This window comes from Podarcis bocagei (assembly GCF_964188305.1).
Source record: "Podarcis bocagei genome assembly, chromosome: 2".
Taxonomy (NCBI): domain Eukaryota; kingdom Metazoa; phylum Chordata; class Lepidosauria; order Squamata; family Lacertidae; genus Podarcis; species Podarcis bocagei.
Genome location: NC_138126.1, coordinates 25,426,752 through 25,442,691, shown reverse-complemented (window position 1 = coordinate 25,442,691; position 15,940 = coordinate 25,426,752). Strand labels below are relative to the sequence as shown.

General features: G+C 44.6%; 1 protein-coding gene and 2 long non-coding RNA genes across 20 annotated transcripts in view; 1 reads left to right on the top strand and 2 right to left on the bottom strand.

Annotated features, from left to right (window-relative positions):
- Nucleotides 1-15,940, bottom strand: part of LOC308581308 — a 129,185-nt gene that overhangs the window by 91,825 nt on the left and 21,420 nt on the right. The gene's annotated exons all lie outside the window — the stretch shown is intronic.
- IHO1 (interactor of HORMAD1 1) overlaps nucleotides 25-15,940 on the top strand; it is a 43,474-nt gene continuing 27,558 nt past the window's right edge. Inside the window, exons 1-6 of one of the 17 annotated variants that reach the window (XM_081182830.1) lie at nucleotides 32-108; nucleotides 1,681-1,732; nucleotides 4,103-4,211; nucleotides 5,067-5,120; nucleotides 6,982-7,073; nucleotides 9,498-9,566. In XM_081182830.1, the coding sequence (XP_081038956.1) occupies nucleotides 9,511-9,566 (56 nt within the window). In that variant the 5' untranslated portion in view covers nucleotides 32-108; nucleotides 1,681-1,732; nucleotides 4,103-4,211; ... (1 more) ...; nucleotides 6,982-7,073; nucleotides 9,498-9,510. Of the gene's footprint in view, nucleotides 109-1,680; nucleotides 1,821-4,102; nucleotides 4,212-4,242; nucleotides 4,692-4,965; nucleotides 4,990-5,066; nucleotides 5,121-5,302; nucleotides 5,597-5,871; nucleotides 6,002-6,084; nucleotides 6,431-6,981; nucleotides 7,101-7,594; nucleotides 7,720-9,497; nucleotides 9,567-15,940 lie in introns of those variants that run through there. The other 16 variants (XM_081182831.1, XM_081182832.1, XM_081182829.1 and 13 more) reach the window with 16 other exon arrangements.
- LOC308581331 lies at nucleotides 2,308-5,422 on the bottom strand. Of its 2 annotated transcripts, none has more exons than XR_014004978.1 (3): nucleotides 5,278-5,422; nucleotides 3,690-3,842; nucleotides 2,308-2,943 (listed from the first exon to the last, which is right to left on the bottom strand). It is a non-coding gene; the product is annotated as an uncharacterized lncRNA (long non-coding RNA). The 2 variants fall into 2 exon arrangements; XR_014004979.1 differs by having other exon boundaries at nucleotides 2,309-2,943; nucleotides 3,759-3,842.

Here is a 15,940-nt window from a genome sequence, read left to right as displayed (position 1 = left end):
CGGAAAGCATGGATTGTTAGATCAGGGACAAGATGTCTGCCTGATGCTCAATGTGACATTTCAGCCCATTCTCTGCTCTTGAGAAAGAACCTGTATTATTAAAATATGGTGATTAGTACTCAGACAGTGTTTGGGGTAGTCAGAAGGGCAGGTAGATAGGGTTGCCAACTGCTCTTGAGACAAAATAAATAAATAAAAACCCTTGCCTGGCTTGTTCCAGTACCTTTGAAAGGGGTTTACTTAATAGGAATCAAATACAGTACCAATAGGTGACGTGTGTTAACCAATCACTTAAATAAATAGTCACAACTTTAAAATGGCACTTTGGCTTGGCACTGAGATTTGATCTTCAGCAGACATTGTCATACAACTTATATTCAAACTTATTTCTATAATCATGAGGGATAAAACATTTGCTAGGTTCTGATCTATCATCTATCATCTATCTATCTATCTATCTATCTATCTATCTATCTATCTATCTATCTATCTATCTATCTCCATACTGCTGTGTGCCATAGTGGAACATATGTTCTTTGAGATGGACTAGGATTACGATACAGTTACGTGTGCCACTAAAATACATCCTCGTGAATGTCTGCAGAACCGTAGCCGTAGAACGGCATCTTGTCACACAGCCATACTCATTGGATCTGCCTTAAGAGTGTGAATTTAGGACCAAATAAGCATTTTATATGGTCAAGATCAGGCTTCCTCAACCTCAGCCCTCCAGATGTTTTTGGCCTACCAACACCCATGATCCCTAGCTAGCAGGACCAGTGGTCAGGGATGATGGGAATCGTAGTCTCAGAACATCTGGAGGGCCGAGGTTGAGGAAGCCTGGTCAGAACATCTGGAGGGCCGAGGTTGAGGAAGCCTCAGAACATCTGGAGGGCCGAGGTTGAGGAAGCCTTACCCACCACAGCCATTTTAGTAGAGAAGATGAATGGATTTATGAAATAGTAACTTTAAATATTAAAGTTATGGCTTTTATGCCAGGTTGAACATCAACCTTTTTAAGTGCCCAGAAAAAACTATGTGTTTTTGTAGAAGATTTTGTAAAAAAAGGTGCTGGAAGGCAAGGTGCTTAAGAACATCCACTAAATAGGAGACCAGTTGCTTTCAGGTAACTTCATTGCTTGTTAATAGATTAAAGGCTTCTTGTGTGTCACTACAGAGCAAAAAAAAACAAACAAAAAACCACTTCCTTCAGATATATACTTGAAGACAGTGCTTGACAATAGCCCTAAGCTCTGTGCTGTGAAGGAGAGAAACTAGAGACTATAACAATGAGGTTAGCTGTCATAGATGGCTATGAAGGAAAATGTCCTTCTTTAATGAAATGTTACCTTTTTGCACAGAAGCCCACTGAAAATATCAAATCTCATTTTCTGAGCCCCAGAGATCCAGCCAGCAATCAGCACAAATCGGAATCTCCACAGCCACTTCTGAAGCAGGGAACATTCTGTGTAATAGCAGAAAATAACACAACAAACTGGTGCCAAATCTCGCTGAAATTGTACAGTGCCAAAGCAACTCATTATTTCTTAACGTGTATGGAAATGTCTTCAATAGGAGCCAATGAAGCTTTGTAAGAATAGCATGGAGTTTTGTCATAGTCTGTGGGATGGTGATAAAATAATTTAATAGAATAATTTAATAGAATTTTTTGTTGCACAGATGGCCAAAGGGAAGAATCCCACAAAGAAAGGGCAAGAGACCAATGAAGCAGGTATGCAGCATTTAGGGCCTACACTGGTTGGTTGGTTGGCATCCGTCTGTATCGGGAGACTATGGAGGAGTGTGCCTTGGAGGGTGAGGTAGGCACTGATAAAAGCATGAAATCCATTATCTGGCATAGATTTTGACTTGTCGGGAATCTACTTTCGAAGTCATTTTAAAAATGCAATTATAAAAATACATTTTCATATTTCACAGTGGCAAAGGAAGGCTTAATTATTTGCAAGTCAGAAGCCAGAGGGGGGCTCTCCAAGCACAATTATACTTGGTAAGGGGACATGCTTGTGTTATGCATGGATCTGTATCTTTCACCATGATTCTTAGGCCCTGTTCCAACTGTGCCATATGGTTAGCCTGTGTCTCAATATACTCTCAAACTCTGTTTCTTTCAGTATGTGTTTCTTTCAGTATGTGTATTATTTGCTGGCATGTACATAATTTGCACCTGTCCTGAAATATATTTAGCAGATGATTAACAGAATATTTCACACACACACAAAACACACACGTTTGTTTTTGTTAAATAATTTTTTATTAATTCTCAGTTTCAAAAATCCAATATAGAGAGTGTGCCTCTGTGTGTGTGTGTGTGTGTGTGTGTGTGTGTGTGTGTGTGTGTGTTAAAGTGGATGTAAGAAACTTTGGGGTTCTGCAGATCATGCTATTTGGGAACGAGATTTGTATAGCATACTAAAAACGATATTTAGTCTTATGGTAGATAAATTTTAAAGTAAGTTTTTTTCTGGATATGGTGGAAATGTATTCTTGAAGGTAAGGCAGTCTAATGGACTCACAGGATCAGTATGCACAGCATAGCAACTGTAGTCTAAAGTGAGCAATGGTAGCATCAATTTCCTATATTATTTAGTATCTCTTCTGAGAGGTACTTTTGAGCCTACCTCCTTTTTAACTCTACCAAACCCGGGGGCAGCAGCCAGCAGGAAGAGCCCAGAGTTGAACATAAAACTGATCTTTTTTCACATGAGTTTCTTAACTCAGCTCAGCTCAAAATATAATTGGGATGTTAAAAGAAACAACCTTGTGGCGGGAATGTACATTCTCTTTCTCTTTCATGTTGTATCCTTCTACTTTAACAATATTGGCATTCACATGTAAAAGCTGAAACAGAGCATAGCATCTCTTCAGTTTGCACAGGTTGGCATTATGGTGTACTGGCTATATACCATCATACTCAAGAAATAACTGTATTGAAAAAAGAAAGGAAAAATAAAAGAAATTACTGTATCTAGTAATAGTAACACCAACTTTTTATTTTTTGGGGGGTGGGATCATTACAAAGGGGAAAAAACCAGATAAATATTATTACTCCCTTTTCAACTCTTTAGCAGGATATTGAAACAATGAATAGTTAATAAGTCATTACATCTGCATAACCAACGCTGATAAACTTTCCCTTGGAGAATATGTAGCTCATGGATTATTTACCCAGTTGTTGTGATGGGAAAATTTAGCTCCCTCTAATTTCCTCAGTAAGTGAAATTCCCATGGTGTTTATATATTACAAACATTGGTTTTGCTTGCATATTTGCATGCCCTTCTGACAGCAGGAAAAAACCGGAAAGTCTTACCACCCCAAGGCTAAAGTAAATCATTGATTGCATAAATTACAAGCCTACAATGGCTAAAGCTTTCACTTTACTCTTGGTAAAGTCAGTATGAATCCTACAATTCTTGTGGCCAGTACGGTAGAGATAGTGACCAAAGTTCTTCAGGCTGCAATCCAAAATACAGGTAACTAAGTGCTACTGAAATCAGTGGGAGTGTAGTTCTAGGTAAAACTTGAACAAGATCAGACTCAGGCCCGGCTCACCCATGAGGCAAGCTGAGGCAACTGCCTCAGGTGGCCGGATCCATGGGGACAGCAGATCTGACCTCCAATATATGCATTGCCTGCTGCTACTGCCCTCCCCCCCCCCACCCTCAATGACCTTTTCAGCTGTTGGGTAAGGTTGCTTTGATTCCCCTCCACCTTGTTCCTGGTGTAGATCTTCACTCACGCCCTCTTCCCTGGACAGTGGATGTGAGCACCATGTTGTGGTTTGCCTCAAGTGCCAAAAGGTCTTGGGCCAGCGCAGATCAGGCTGTATGCAAAAGAACAAAAACTTATCAAAACTTAAGACACCACACTGCATCACTTCAAGATTGATTTGGAATTTGTATTTTACACTTCACTCGGAGCAACAATGCCATTTGCCTACAGGCAAATCAATGGAGCACAAGAATGCTGGATATGGATTGAGTGAAGGTCCATGAGGCAATTTAACTAGACTGAACTTTGCCCCTCTCCAATATGGCATGGAAAAATATGCTATAGCTTCTTCTGCCTTTATATTTTTTAAAGGAAGACAGTTTGCACAACCTGTTTTGAGGGAATGTTTCAGACTTCTATCCTTTGAACTGTTGGAATGAGATTTCCTACCTCGATTTTGTTCTTTATGGGATAAGCAGAGGTTAGTAAATGGGGAGATTGCAAGCATATCTTCCCCCCACTTTTACCCAGTGAGAAGCAAGCTCAAAGCCACGACTTAATTTCTGGAATATCATGGGCTGCCTGCCAAAACTCACTTTATTTCGCACACCTTTGTTCTGCCCTTTGTCGGGGCTTACTGCAAAGCGCTTTGTGTAACATAAAGGAAAAAAGAATGGGAATCCTGAATCACAAGGGGCTAGGATTAATGGAATGGCTCATTAGGAACCTAACAATGCCATCCTATCCCCAATTTATGCTTGCTGGGTAAAGTAGGATTGCTCCCAAATCCCCATTCACACTGGCAATCAAAAAGGACACTTTTTGCAGCAACTCTTCTGTCTGCGGGACTGACAGTGCCAGGGGGGATATGGGTCGAATGAAGGGCATGTTGATGGAAGAGCAGGAATCAGGATCCTTTGCTTGGGTCAGATCTGCTCCCAACCAGTTTGAATAATATCATGTCTGTATCTCTTTGGATTAGCCACTTTTTGTCTCCTGAATCAGACGTTTCTGTCCTTTGAGAGGAGCACCTTGTTATGCCCCCATTTCTTTAATGACCACACAAGTGTCAGCTTTTTGGGGTGGCTTTGCATAAAAATTATGTGACCGCTTAGTTAAACTACAGACTTTCATTTGTGTTCTAGCAGTTTAACTGACATGGCTCCACCCACCCACCCACTCCCCAAAAATATTGGAAATTGGTGAGGTGTTAAAAAGCCTATTAGAATTTCCTAGCCTCTCCCTCAATTCCAAGGATTGTTAAGTAGAGAGAATGTATATTAAACCAGCTTTGAAGCAACCAAATAGGTTTCACCTCTTTCTCTCTGACTTTCAGGCTGTAAGCTTACATACCCCAACCTGAGACTCATATACCCCATTGGATTCAGAGGTACTTTTACTTCTGAATAGACATGCATGACCACACAGACATTATTATTGTTATTATCGTTATCATCAATATAATTCTTCACATGAACTTTTAAGAGACTGTTCAGAGCTAGGCAATAGGCAAATGTAACTTTTGATATACATTTATATGCACTGACTTAACAATTGTGATTTTTGTTCCCTCGTGTCTTGGCTACCATTTCTTTACACAGAAAAACTGGATTGCTGAGGTCTTAATATTCGGAGTACAGTAATGGGATTTCCAAGAGTGTTTTTTCAGGGGATGAAGAGTGCTGAGATCTCTTGAAACAGCAACTGAATGTTGTGAGGGGTTTAGATCTTCCCGAGTGGAATTTCTCTTGAGGAGGAATCCGATTTATTTTTTAAACAAAGCAGTTTCAAATAATAATGATGATATGTCGGTACATGTAACCCAAGTCTGTGGTGCTTCAATCTTCCCGGGGCCCTGAAAAGACGGTGAGATTAGGAAAAACAAGATTGCCCGCTCCCAAATGGGGAGTTCCGGCTGTGAAGGGAAGGTGGAAACGAGATGAGGACGTTTCTTGTGAGGGAGGCGATAACGTTAATTCGGTCAAGGAACTACAATACTTATTTTTATTGAGGCTTCCTCTCGCCGGGGGGGGGGGGAGAGACTTGTGCGGGCCGTGTGCGATATGCTTTGCGCGTAGACCACCATTAAAACTTTATATATATAGCGAGGATCCCTCGCTGCGTGAGGGAGAACCGTGAGGGAGCCTCTCGAGGCGCTTCGCCTGAGGAAGAGCGTCAGGCGCCTCTCGCGCGCTGCGGAACAACTCCCCGCGCCCACTAAGCCAGGGAAGGCGGAAGAAAGCAAGGTCTGCTGAAAGAAAGGAGGAGGAGGCACGTTAGCTTTACAGTTTAAACAAATGCCTGCACGTCAGCTCCACACACCCAGGGACATTTCTCAAAGGGGAGGAGGAGCTGCATCAGCAGCCCAACCCCAAGAGGGGAGACGTGCTCTCGCCTCAAGTCCCTCTTGGTTTTACATTGGCAAGGGAAGGGATGCGGCAGGTTGCAAATCATACAGAAGCAGCAATGGTTCTTCCAATACCTCAAGCGCCTTTCAGGCACGAGTGACTTTGTAACAGTAGCCGGGGGTGTGGTGTATGAACCGTTCAGGACGTCAAAAAAAACACCACAAAAACGTCAAAGCGACGCCCATGGGACCTGCCACAAAATGGTGCAGCGTGGTGGAGCCGCCTTGCAGAATCTTGAATTTGGTTTTCTGCCCAACCGACAGCAGCGTCCTGTGGCCATCTAAGCATCGATGCATTACCGTATTTTAATATTTTGTTGGAAGCCGCCCAGAGTGGCTGGGGAAGCCTAGCCAGATGGGCGGGGTATAAATAATAAATAATAATAATAATAATTAATATCATTTTTTGCGAGGGGTGTTTTGCCCCTTAGTTTTTTCCTTGGGGGGGGGTACTTTCCAAAGATGCTGATGCATGGGCATAGCCAGAATTTTTGTTTGGGAGGGCAGGCCTTTTGTTAGGGGAGGTGCAGAACCTCAGCTATGTCATTTTATTGATTTGTATTGATTTAGGTGGGGCAACTGCCCCCTGCCCCCCCCAGCTACGCCCATGTTCTCAGTTGTCTTTCCCCCCAAGCATGCTGCTATCAATTTCCTCTCCTTTTGTCGGCACTGTTTTGCCAGGGACACAATTTGCTACTGTAATAGGAGGGCACATGGGTCATAACTGAGCCCTGATTTTTCTGTGTGCATGCTAAGCATGTTAGCTTCCACACATTTTTTCAAAAGGCATGTTTTTCAAATCCAAATTTCTTTTTTCTTTTTCAAATATACGTTTCTATTCCAGGGCTTTTCATCTACCCCAGTTGGAAGAACTTGACACACCATATATTTAAAGCACATCCCTGCCCCCAAGAATCCTGGGAACAGGAGTTTAAGGTGCTTGGAACTGTAGCTCTGTGAGGGGTAATCTGTAGTGTTTCATATGTATTGTGTATACAGTCATACCTCATGTTACTTTTGCTTAATGATACGTTTTTTCAGGTTGCATCCCGCGGCGACCCGGAAGTACCGGAAAGGGTTACTTCCGGGTTTCGCTGCTTGCGCATGCACAGACGTGCAAAATGATGCCACGCGCATGCGCAGACGCGCCACTGCACAGACGCGCCACTGCGGGTTGTGTTCTATTCATGTTGCGAACGGGCCTCCGGAACGGATCCCGTTCGCAACCAGAGGTACCACTGCAAATGTGTTTTATATGTATCGTGAACTTGGGCATTGTTTGTTGTTTTGTACCTGCCCTCAATCACTTTTCCACCCTCCATTACCCTTCTTGGTAGTGGCGCCCTCCCTCTGGAATGCCCTCCCTTCAGATGTCAAGGAAATAAAAAACTATCTGACCTTTAGAAGACATCTGAAGGCAGCCCTGTTTAGGGAAGTTTTTAAGGGACTGATGTTTTTGTTATGTTTTTAGATATGTTGTAAGCCACCCAGAGCGGCTGGGGAAACTCAGCCAGATGGGCGGAGTATAAATGTAGCAACAACAACAACAACAGCATTTAAAAAAAAAGAAGCCAGGAAATGAGTAAAAGCATTACCAATTTCTATTTGTTAGGAAAAGTTGATACTGAGGTCTCTCACAAGAATAGTATTTGACTTGCATAAGGTTTGTGCAAGAGTAATTAAGAGGCCTTCCACAAGAGCTCTTTTATTATTTTTTAAAACAACAGCAGCAGAAATCCTGATACAGTGGTACCCCGCAAGACGAACGCCTTGCGAGACGAAAAACTCGCAAAACGAAAGGTTTTTTCGTTTTCGAGTTGCCTCGCAAGACGAATTTCCCTATGGGCTTGCTTCGCAAAACGAAGCTTGCACTGGGGACAGCGGGTCTTCTCTTTTGAAGCAAGGGGCGGTGGGGAGAAGCGATCTTCTCCCCGCAGCCCCAGGTCCGGGGACAGCGGGAAGCGCTTCCCGCTGCCCCCGGACCTCTTTTGAAGCAAGGGGCTGCGGGGAGATCGCTTCTCCCCACCGCCCCTTGCTTCAAAAGAGGTCCGGGGACAGGACCTCTTTTGAAGCAAGGGGCTGCGGGGAGATCGCTTCTCCCCACCGCCCCTTGCTTCAAAAGAGGTCCGGGGACAGCGGGAAGCGCTTCCCGCTGCCCCCGGACCTCTTTTGAAGCAAGGGGCTGCGGGGAGATCGCTTCTCCCCACCTGCCCCCACCGCCCGGCTTCGGAACGCTGCTCCGAAGCGGGGCGGGGGGGAGGGAACACCTTCTGAAGGCGGGCGGGGGGCGAAAGTCTTTGTCCCCCCTGCCTGCCTTCCCAGGGGCTTTTAAATCGCCCCGGACAGCGGAGAAGTCCTCCGCTGTCCCGGGCGATTTTAAAATGCCGCCCGCCAGCATTTTAAGATCGCCCGGACAGCGGAGAAGTCCTCCGCTGTCCCGGGGTTTTTTAAAATGCTGGGGGTGGGAAGAAAAGCCCTTGTCCCCCCCCCCCAGCCTTCAGAAGAGGTCCGGGGACAGACTGTCCCCGGACCTGGTCTGAAGGCGGTTTCCCTAGGAACGCATTAATTGATTTTCAATGCATTCCTATGGGAAACCGTGCATCGCAAGACGAAAAAATCGCAAGACGAAGAGACTTGCGGAACGAATTAATTTCGTCTTGCGAGGCACCACTGTATATGGATTGTGATTACAGTTTCCTTGGTAACCCCACACATTTATTGTGTGGTGATCATGAGAGAATTGCTCTTCCAAATTGAGGGTGCCTTCAACATGTAGAAATTGGTGGAAATAGATGTCTTTCATTTGGTTTTGGGGACCTCCAGAAATAAAATGGCTGTAGGTTGTGCTCAGCTGAAGAACAAAGAGAATCAGATATGGTGACAGAGGCCACTCATCAAAATGTCACACCGTACATGTGACAAACTGCCCTCCAAAAAAAACCCAAAAGAAAAACCACAATTGCCAATGTATAATGGGCTATTTTTACATATTGGATTTTCTGTGGGAAGTGAAAAATCTAGTTTACATGTAAACAAACATCTATGGGCTGGCATTCTGATGAAGGTGACTCCATCTTGAAGCACCCTGTATTTCACTCCTGTTGATTTTTAATGCTGAGTGGCACTAGAATCTTGACAATAACAACAAAGCCAAAGCAATGTATTTGCCTGGGTAGTATCCATTCTTGAAGCAAGGTGGTCAGCAATTTACTTGTTTTAGGGTAGTTTCTTCCACTGCCTAGCTTTCATGGCAGTCGTGGGGGAAGCAGTTGTTAAAATTGATGCCTTGATGAAACAGTGTACGAGAAGAATAATGTACCACACTGCAACATTCACATATTTCTCTTTACGTTTTAACAGGCAAGCCTGGGAAATGAATCCAAATCTCTGGAATGTCAAAGAGATGTTTAGCACTCCTATAAAGATGGGGTAAGCGGGTTATTGCTGCCATTGTTATAGTAGCATTCTTGTGTCATTATCGTTGACAGTGCATAAATTCCAACCATGGGTTCCAATTCTGGTTTGGACGCTATAACTAACCCTAACTATAGTTTGGGTCTATAAAGCCTTAAACGGCTAAGGACTGCAATACATCAGGGAGCTCCTCTCTCCTCTCTCTATATGAAACTACCTGGACCCTGAGATAATCATCTGAGGCCCCCTTCTTCATGTGTCTCCTCCCATGAGAGGTCTGCAGGGTGGCAACACAAGAACAGGCCTTTTTTGCAGTGGCTCCTCATTTGTGGAATGCTCTCCCCAGGAAAGTCTGGCGCCTTCATTATGCGCCTTCCTCATCGACCAGGCCTTTGGTTGATTAACATGTTATAACCCTATTAAATGTGTTTGGGGGGGTTATTGGTTTGTTATGGGTTTGTTATTATTGTTTTTATCAGGTACGTTGTGCTTTTATATTGTATTTTTATGTTGTGAACCGCCCTGAGATCTGCAGATGAAGGGCGGTATACAAATTGTAATAATAATAATAATAATAATAATAATAATAATAATAATAATAATAATGTTATGTACTAAAGTTCTCACCCTGGGCCAGCAGGGGGATAGTGTAGATAGTTTTCACTCAGGTCCACGTCAGTTATTTTAGGCGGGAAACCCTGGGTTGTTGTTGCTACAATGTTGATAGCCGGCTGCCTATAAAAGCAGGCCGGCTGAGCTGTTTGCTGTTCAGTTCTGTCCAGCTTCAATAAAGAGCTTCTCTGGAGAAATCACTGTGTCATCTGCTATGTTGGCCCACAACTTAACAAATAATAATAATAATAATAATAATAATAATAATAATAATAATAATAATAATAACAATGTCAGTGGCATGCTGAGGATCATAGAGTTGGAAGGGACCCCAGAGTCATTTAGTCCAGTCCCCTGCAATGCAGGAATCTCAACTAAAGCATCTATGACAGATGGCCATCTAACCTCTGCTTGAAAACCTTCAAATGAATGAGAGTCCACAACCTCCTAATGGAGTCTGTCCCACTTTCGAACAGCTATAATACTACCACTACTACTACTACTAATAATAATAATAATAATTTTATTATTTATATGCCACCTGACTGAGTTCTTCCTGATGTTTAGTCGGAATCTCCTTTCTTGTAAATTGAAGCCATTGGGTCGAGTCCTACTCTCTAGAGCAGGAGAAAACAAGATAAAGAAATCTCCACATAGAAAAGCTCCTGCTGGGTCTTCGAGTATGGTTTTTGAACATTACACTGCTCAGAGCACTTATTTGTGCGTATCAGAGCTATTTCATAATGTGCAGATTAGCTCTTAGTGATCTGGACAGCCTAGTGTCCTTGCTTTTAGAGAAATAAGGAATTGCTGCCTCTGTGAATTGGCTCGAAAAGCATTTCATTAGTCTAAATTAGAATTTACAATGTGATGCATGATTATGCAATCTGAAGCCCACGACCTTGTGATTTTTAAAAAAGGGCATCTCTAGAAGTAGGGCAGACTGCATTTATATGGTTGATATGAGTAGTATTTAAGGTGACATGCAAATACATCCATCAAATGGAAGGTGATGTATAACTTGTTACTTTTTCTGAAAATGTCTGATCTTATATCATGCTACAAGAACACAGACATGGTAATATATTTTAATTTTACTTGAGGGGGAATATTAAAATGTGTGGAAGATATTGTTTTACCGCCATATTAAATTATTCTAGGCTTTGCGAGCATTTTATCTCTGTAATTTCCCTTGTGCTGTTTACAGTACAAAGCTTATTATGTGAAAGGGCCTCTCTAGTCATGATGAAGACAGTGCTGAAATGAATCATGATGCTCAGAATAAAATTTACCTATTATACAATTGTGGAGCTTATTCTACTGCATTTATGAACTTGCTTATAAGTTTTTCATTTAAGAAGTAACAGAAGAATAGGTTCTACATCTAGGATGTAGCAAAATACCCGGTGTTTTTCCTGTTGTAGACATCGAGAGAAAGCAGCGGCAGGGCAATTTATAAAAGTGAGAGGAGCAAAGTAGCAATCTTTAGACCCATTTAACAAACAGATTACGGTAATCCCCTGTGTAACACCAGCACAGTCACGTGACAAATTTGGCCCACTGAGCATATGCTCTCTAAATTAACCTTCTAAAACTGTCACAAAACTCTACCAGTGTACACACTAAATCCTCTGCTATTGTGCTTTGCTATGATGGCGGATGAGGAGGAGAATTAAAACAAGAAAATAAATTAATAATTTATTTGCCAATTAAGGGAAATGTACTCACGTCAAGCAGGCGAGTTAATAGAATTTTGTAAGGCAGAAGGAGTCAACAAAGCCAACATGGAGAACAGTGTGATTAATTTTCTCTGGCATGATTTACCGTTTATTTAAACACATGCTGCTTAATTGTGTTACCATCTAGTAGTTTTCATGGTCTGTTTTTTTTTAAACAAGGCTTACTAGATTCATATCTAAATCAATTTTAATGTTTTCTCCCAGTGTAAGGATAGCACAGTTATATAGGAAGACTCATAAGGGGGCATCAGAACCTGTGGCCCTCCAGATGTTGCTGGACTCCAACTCCCATAAGCCACAGCTAATATAGCCAGTAGTCAGGGATGATGGGAGTCGTAGTCCAGCAGTATCAGGAAGGCCACAGCTTCCTCACCCCTGATTTAAATACAGTGGTACCTCGGGTTAAGAACTTAATTTGTTCTGGAGGTCCGTTCTTAACTTGAAACTGTTCTTAACCTGAAGTACCACTTTAACTAATGGGGCCTCCTGCTGCCGCTGCATGATTTCTGTTCTCATCCTGAAGCAAAGTTCTTCACCCGAGGTACTATTTCTGGGTTAGCGGAGTTTGTAACCTGAAGCGTCTGTAACCTGAGGTACCACTGTAATCCAAATGCTCGAACCTTCTGCTACAGCCAGAAGCAATATATGATGCCCTCAGGAAGAATCTGCTCCCTCCCTATCTTTCCCCACCACTTTTTAAAATAAATAGGTATTTGAATCAGGCAAACAAATATGACATAAGGCAGCTTGTTCACACTATGATCATCATGGGAGTCAATCAGAGGATGACATGCAGGATGGATGTGGAGTAATGTGTGGTGATTAGGGCAGAGAGTTAAACTTCAGGTCAGGTCCAGTCCTGTGATACAACTTGGTGAGAGCACTGCCTGTTTTTTTTATCATGAACTGCCCTTGTATGCAGTGATTGCAGAAACACCATTCCAGGGCTAGAAAAGGGTCTCAATGACAGAGGATGGAAACGTGAAAAGTGCTAGCAGATGCTAGTGCCTGAACCACAGATGGTATCAGAGGAGGCCAGATCTCCCCCAGGCAAATAGATTGCCCTCTCCACTGTCCCCTATTGCTGGACTTTTGTGCTTACTACAAAGGAAGATACTTTTCACATACTGGGAGCCTGTGTGGTGTCATGGTTGGAGAGTTGGGTTAAGACCTGAAGCTTGCTGGGTGACCTTGCACTAGTCTCTGCCTCTCAGTCTAACCTATCTCAAAGGGTTGTTGTGGGGATTAAAAGAGGACAGGGAGAGCAATGTATGCCGCCTTGAGCTCTTTGGAGAAAGAAGTGTGATATAGAAGAAATAAATAAATTTAGAAAGGTGTGTTCCATATGGGATAATGTTAGCCCTAAAAACCTGGGGTTTTTTTTGGGGGGGGAATGACGTAGTGGTGCTGTCAATTTAGGACTTTGAGGCAACTGTCCAGGGTTCCACTCAGCAGAATTAGCAAAGTTAACTGCACTAATATAGCTCTGAATGTACAAATCTCTTTCTCTCATCAAATCCCTATTCCTGAAGCCCCAGTAGAACATCCCTCACCAACAAGAGTTGCTGCTTCACCAGGGAATGGAGGTGGGATAGCAGTTACTGTACATAGGAGCTTGCTGGATCAGGCCATCTAGTCCAGCATTCTGTTCTCACAGTGGCCAACCAGATGCCTGTGGGAAGCTTGCAATCAGGACCTGAGCACAACAACACATTCCTCCCTCGTATGTTTTTCAGCAACTGGTATTCAGAAGCATACAGCCTCCAACCTTTGCATATAAAAACTGCCCTGCTTCCTTCACTAGCCCTCAGGGTGACCTAAGGAAAAAGAAATCTGGGGCGGCAAGTAAAAGGTCAGGCTACTTTAAAACCAAGTGTCAATTTAGTCCAGCAGTCTGTCACTAACAGCAGCCAGCTGCCTCCAGAATCTCATAGGCAGGCGATGGCCTCTTTGTTGGAACAGAAGATGTAGTTCTGGCATACAGTGGTACCCCGCAAGACGAATGCCTCGCAAGACGGAAAACCCGCAAGACGAAAGGGTTTTCTGTTTTGGAGGCGCTTCGCAAGACGAATTTCCCTATGGGCTTGCATCGCAAGACGAAAGCCCATAGGGAAATGCTGGCGGTCGGGAGCAAAGACTTTCGCCCACAGCCGGCCTTCAGAAGAGGACCTCTTCTGAAGGCCGGCGGGGGGCAAAAGTCTTTGCTCCCCCCGCCTGCCTTCCCCCCCGCCTGTCCGGGGAGATTTTAAAATGCTGGGGGTCGGGAGCGAAGCGCTGCCGACCCCCAGCATTTTAAAATCTCCCCGTGTCCCGGGAAGGTTTTAAAATGCTGGGGGTCGGGAGCGAAGCGCTGCCGAACCCCAGGATTTTAAAATCTCCCCGTGTCCTGGGAAGGTTTTAAAATGCTGGGGGTCGGGAGCGAAGCGCTGCCGAACCCCAGCATTTTAAAATCTCCCCGTGTCCTGCCCCCGCCGCCCCACTTCGGAAAGCTGTTCCGAAGTGGGGCGGGGGGGGCGGGGACACCTGGCCCAGCCGCCCCACTTCGGAAAGCTGTTCCGAAGTGGGGAGGGGGGGCGGGGACACCTGGCCCAGCCGCCCCACTTCGGAAAGCTGTTCCGAAGTGGGGAGGGGCGGCGGGGACACCTGGCCCAGCCGCCCCACTTCGGAAAGCTGTTCCGAAGTGGGGAGGGGGGGCGGGGACACCTGGCCCCGCCGCCCCACTTCGGAAAGCTGTTCCGAAGTGGGGAGGGGGGGCGGGGACACCTGGCCCCGCCGCCCCACTTCGGAAAGCTGTTCCGAAGTGGGGAGGGGGGGCGGGGACACCTGGCCCCGCCGCCCCACTTCGGAAAGCTGTTCCGAAGTGGGGAGGGGGGGCGGGGACACCTGGCCCCGCCGCCCCACTTCGGAAAGCTGTTCCGAAGTGGGGAGGGGGGGCGGGGACACCTGGCCCCGCCGCCCCACTTCGGAAAGCTGTTCCGAAGTGGGGAGGGGGGGCGGGGACACCTGGCCCCGCCGCCCCACTTCGGAAAGCTGTTCCGGTGGGGCGGGGTGCGGGAACACCTTCTGAAGGCGGGCAGGGGGCGAAAGTCTTTGTCCCCCCTGCCTGCCTTCCCAGGGGCTTTTAAATCGCCCCGGACAGCGGAGAAGTCCTCCGCTGTCCCAGGGTTTTTTAAAATGCTGGGGGTGGGAAGAAAAGCCCTTGCCCCCCCCAGCCTTCAGAAGAGGTCCGGGGACAGACTGTCCCCGGACCTGGTCTGAAGGCGGTTTCCCTAGGAACGCATTAATTGATTTTCAATGCATTCCTATGGGAAACCGTGCATCGCAAGACGAAAAAACCGCAAGACGAAGAGACTTGCGGAACGAATTAATTTCGTCTTGCGAGGCACCACTGTACTGCATTGATAAAGGCTGACCCATACTGTATGTTAAAACCACGCTGATTAAATGACTTGGGAAGAATTTTTATGTGAATCCATTGTGACTTTTATCAAATATCAATTTCCATTACTAATGTAGGATGGAGGGAAAGTGCACAGTTGTAGGTGGTATTCAATCCCTTTTTAGATGTAATTTGTGCATAGCATAGAGCTTTGTCTGCATCTGGTACACAGCTGAGTTCATAGTCTGATGTTATTATATTTAAAACAACATTTGCATATTTATTGCATTTCTGCAGTCATATGCTTCCCAGTCATTTTTCTGATGTGTCAGTACTCTTGTTCCAACATGGCTGGCATCCTATAAATAGCAAAGATTAAAAGCAAAAGTGCTGTTTTGTTGGAATAGGGCCTCTGACATCAAATAAGCATGTCGGTGTTTGAGCTGCAACAGAAAAGCACGATCTGAAAGGATGAAAAGGGAATGATCTGGCAAGCCTAGTAGAAATCAATCCTCAAAATGTTCTCTAAACTAGGGGATAGCTAAGGACACAGAAGTAGAAGAAACTTACTTTTTAAACATGTAGATTTAAATGAATGGCTTTGTTACATGCAGTATGTTAGGGTTCTAAACACACCAAAGGCTTATACCTTGGGTCTT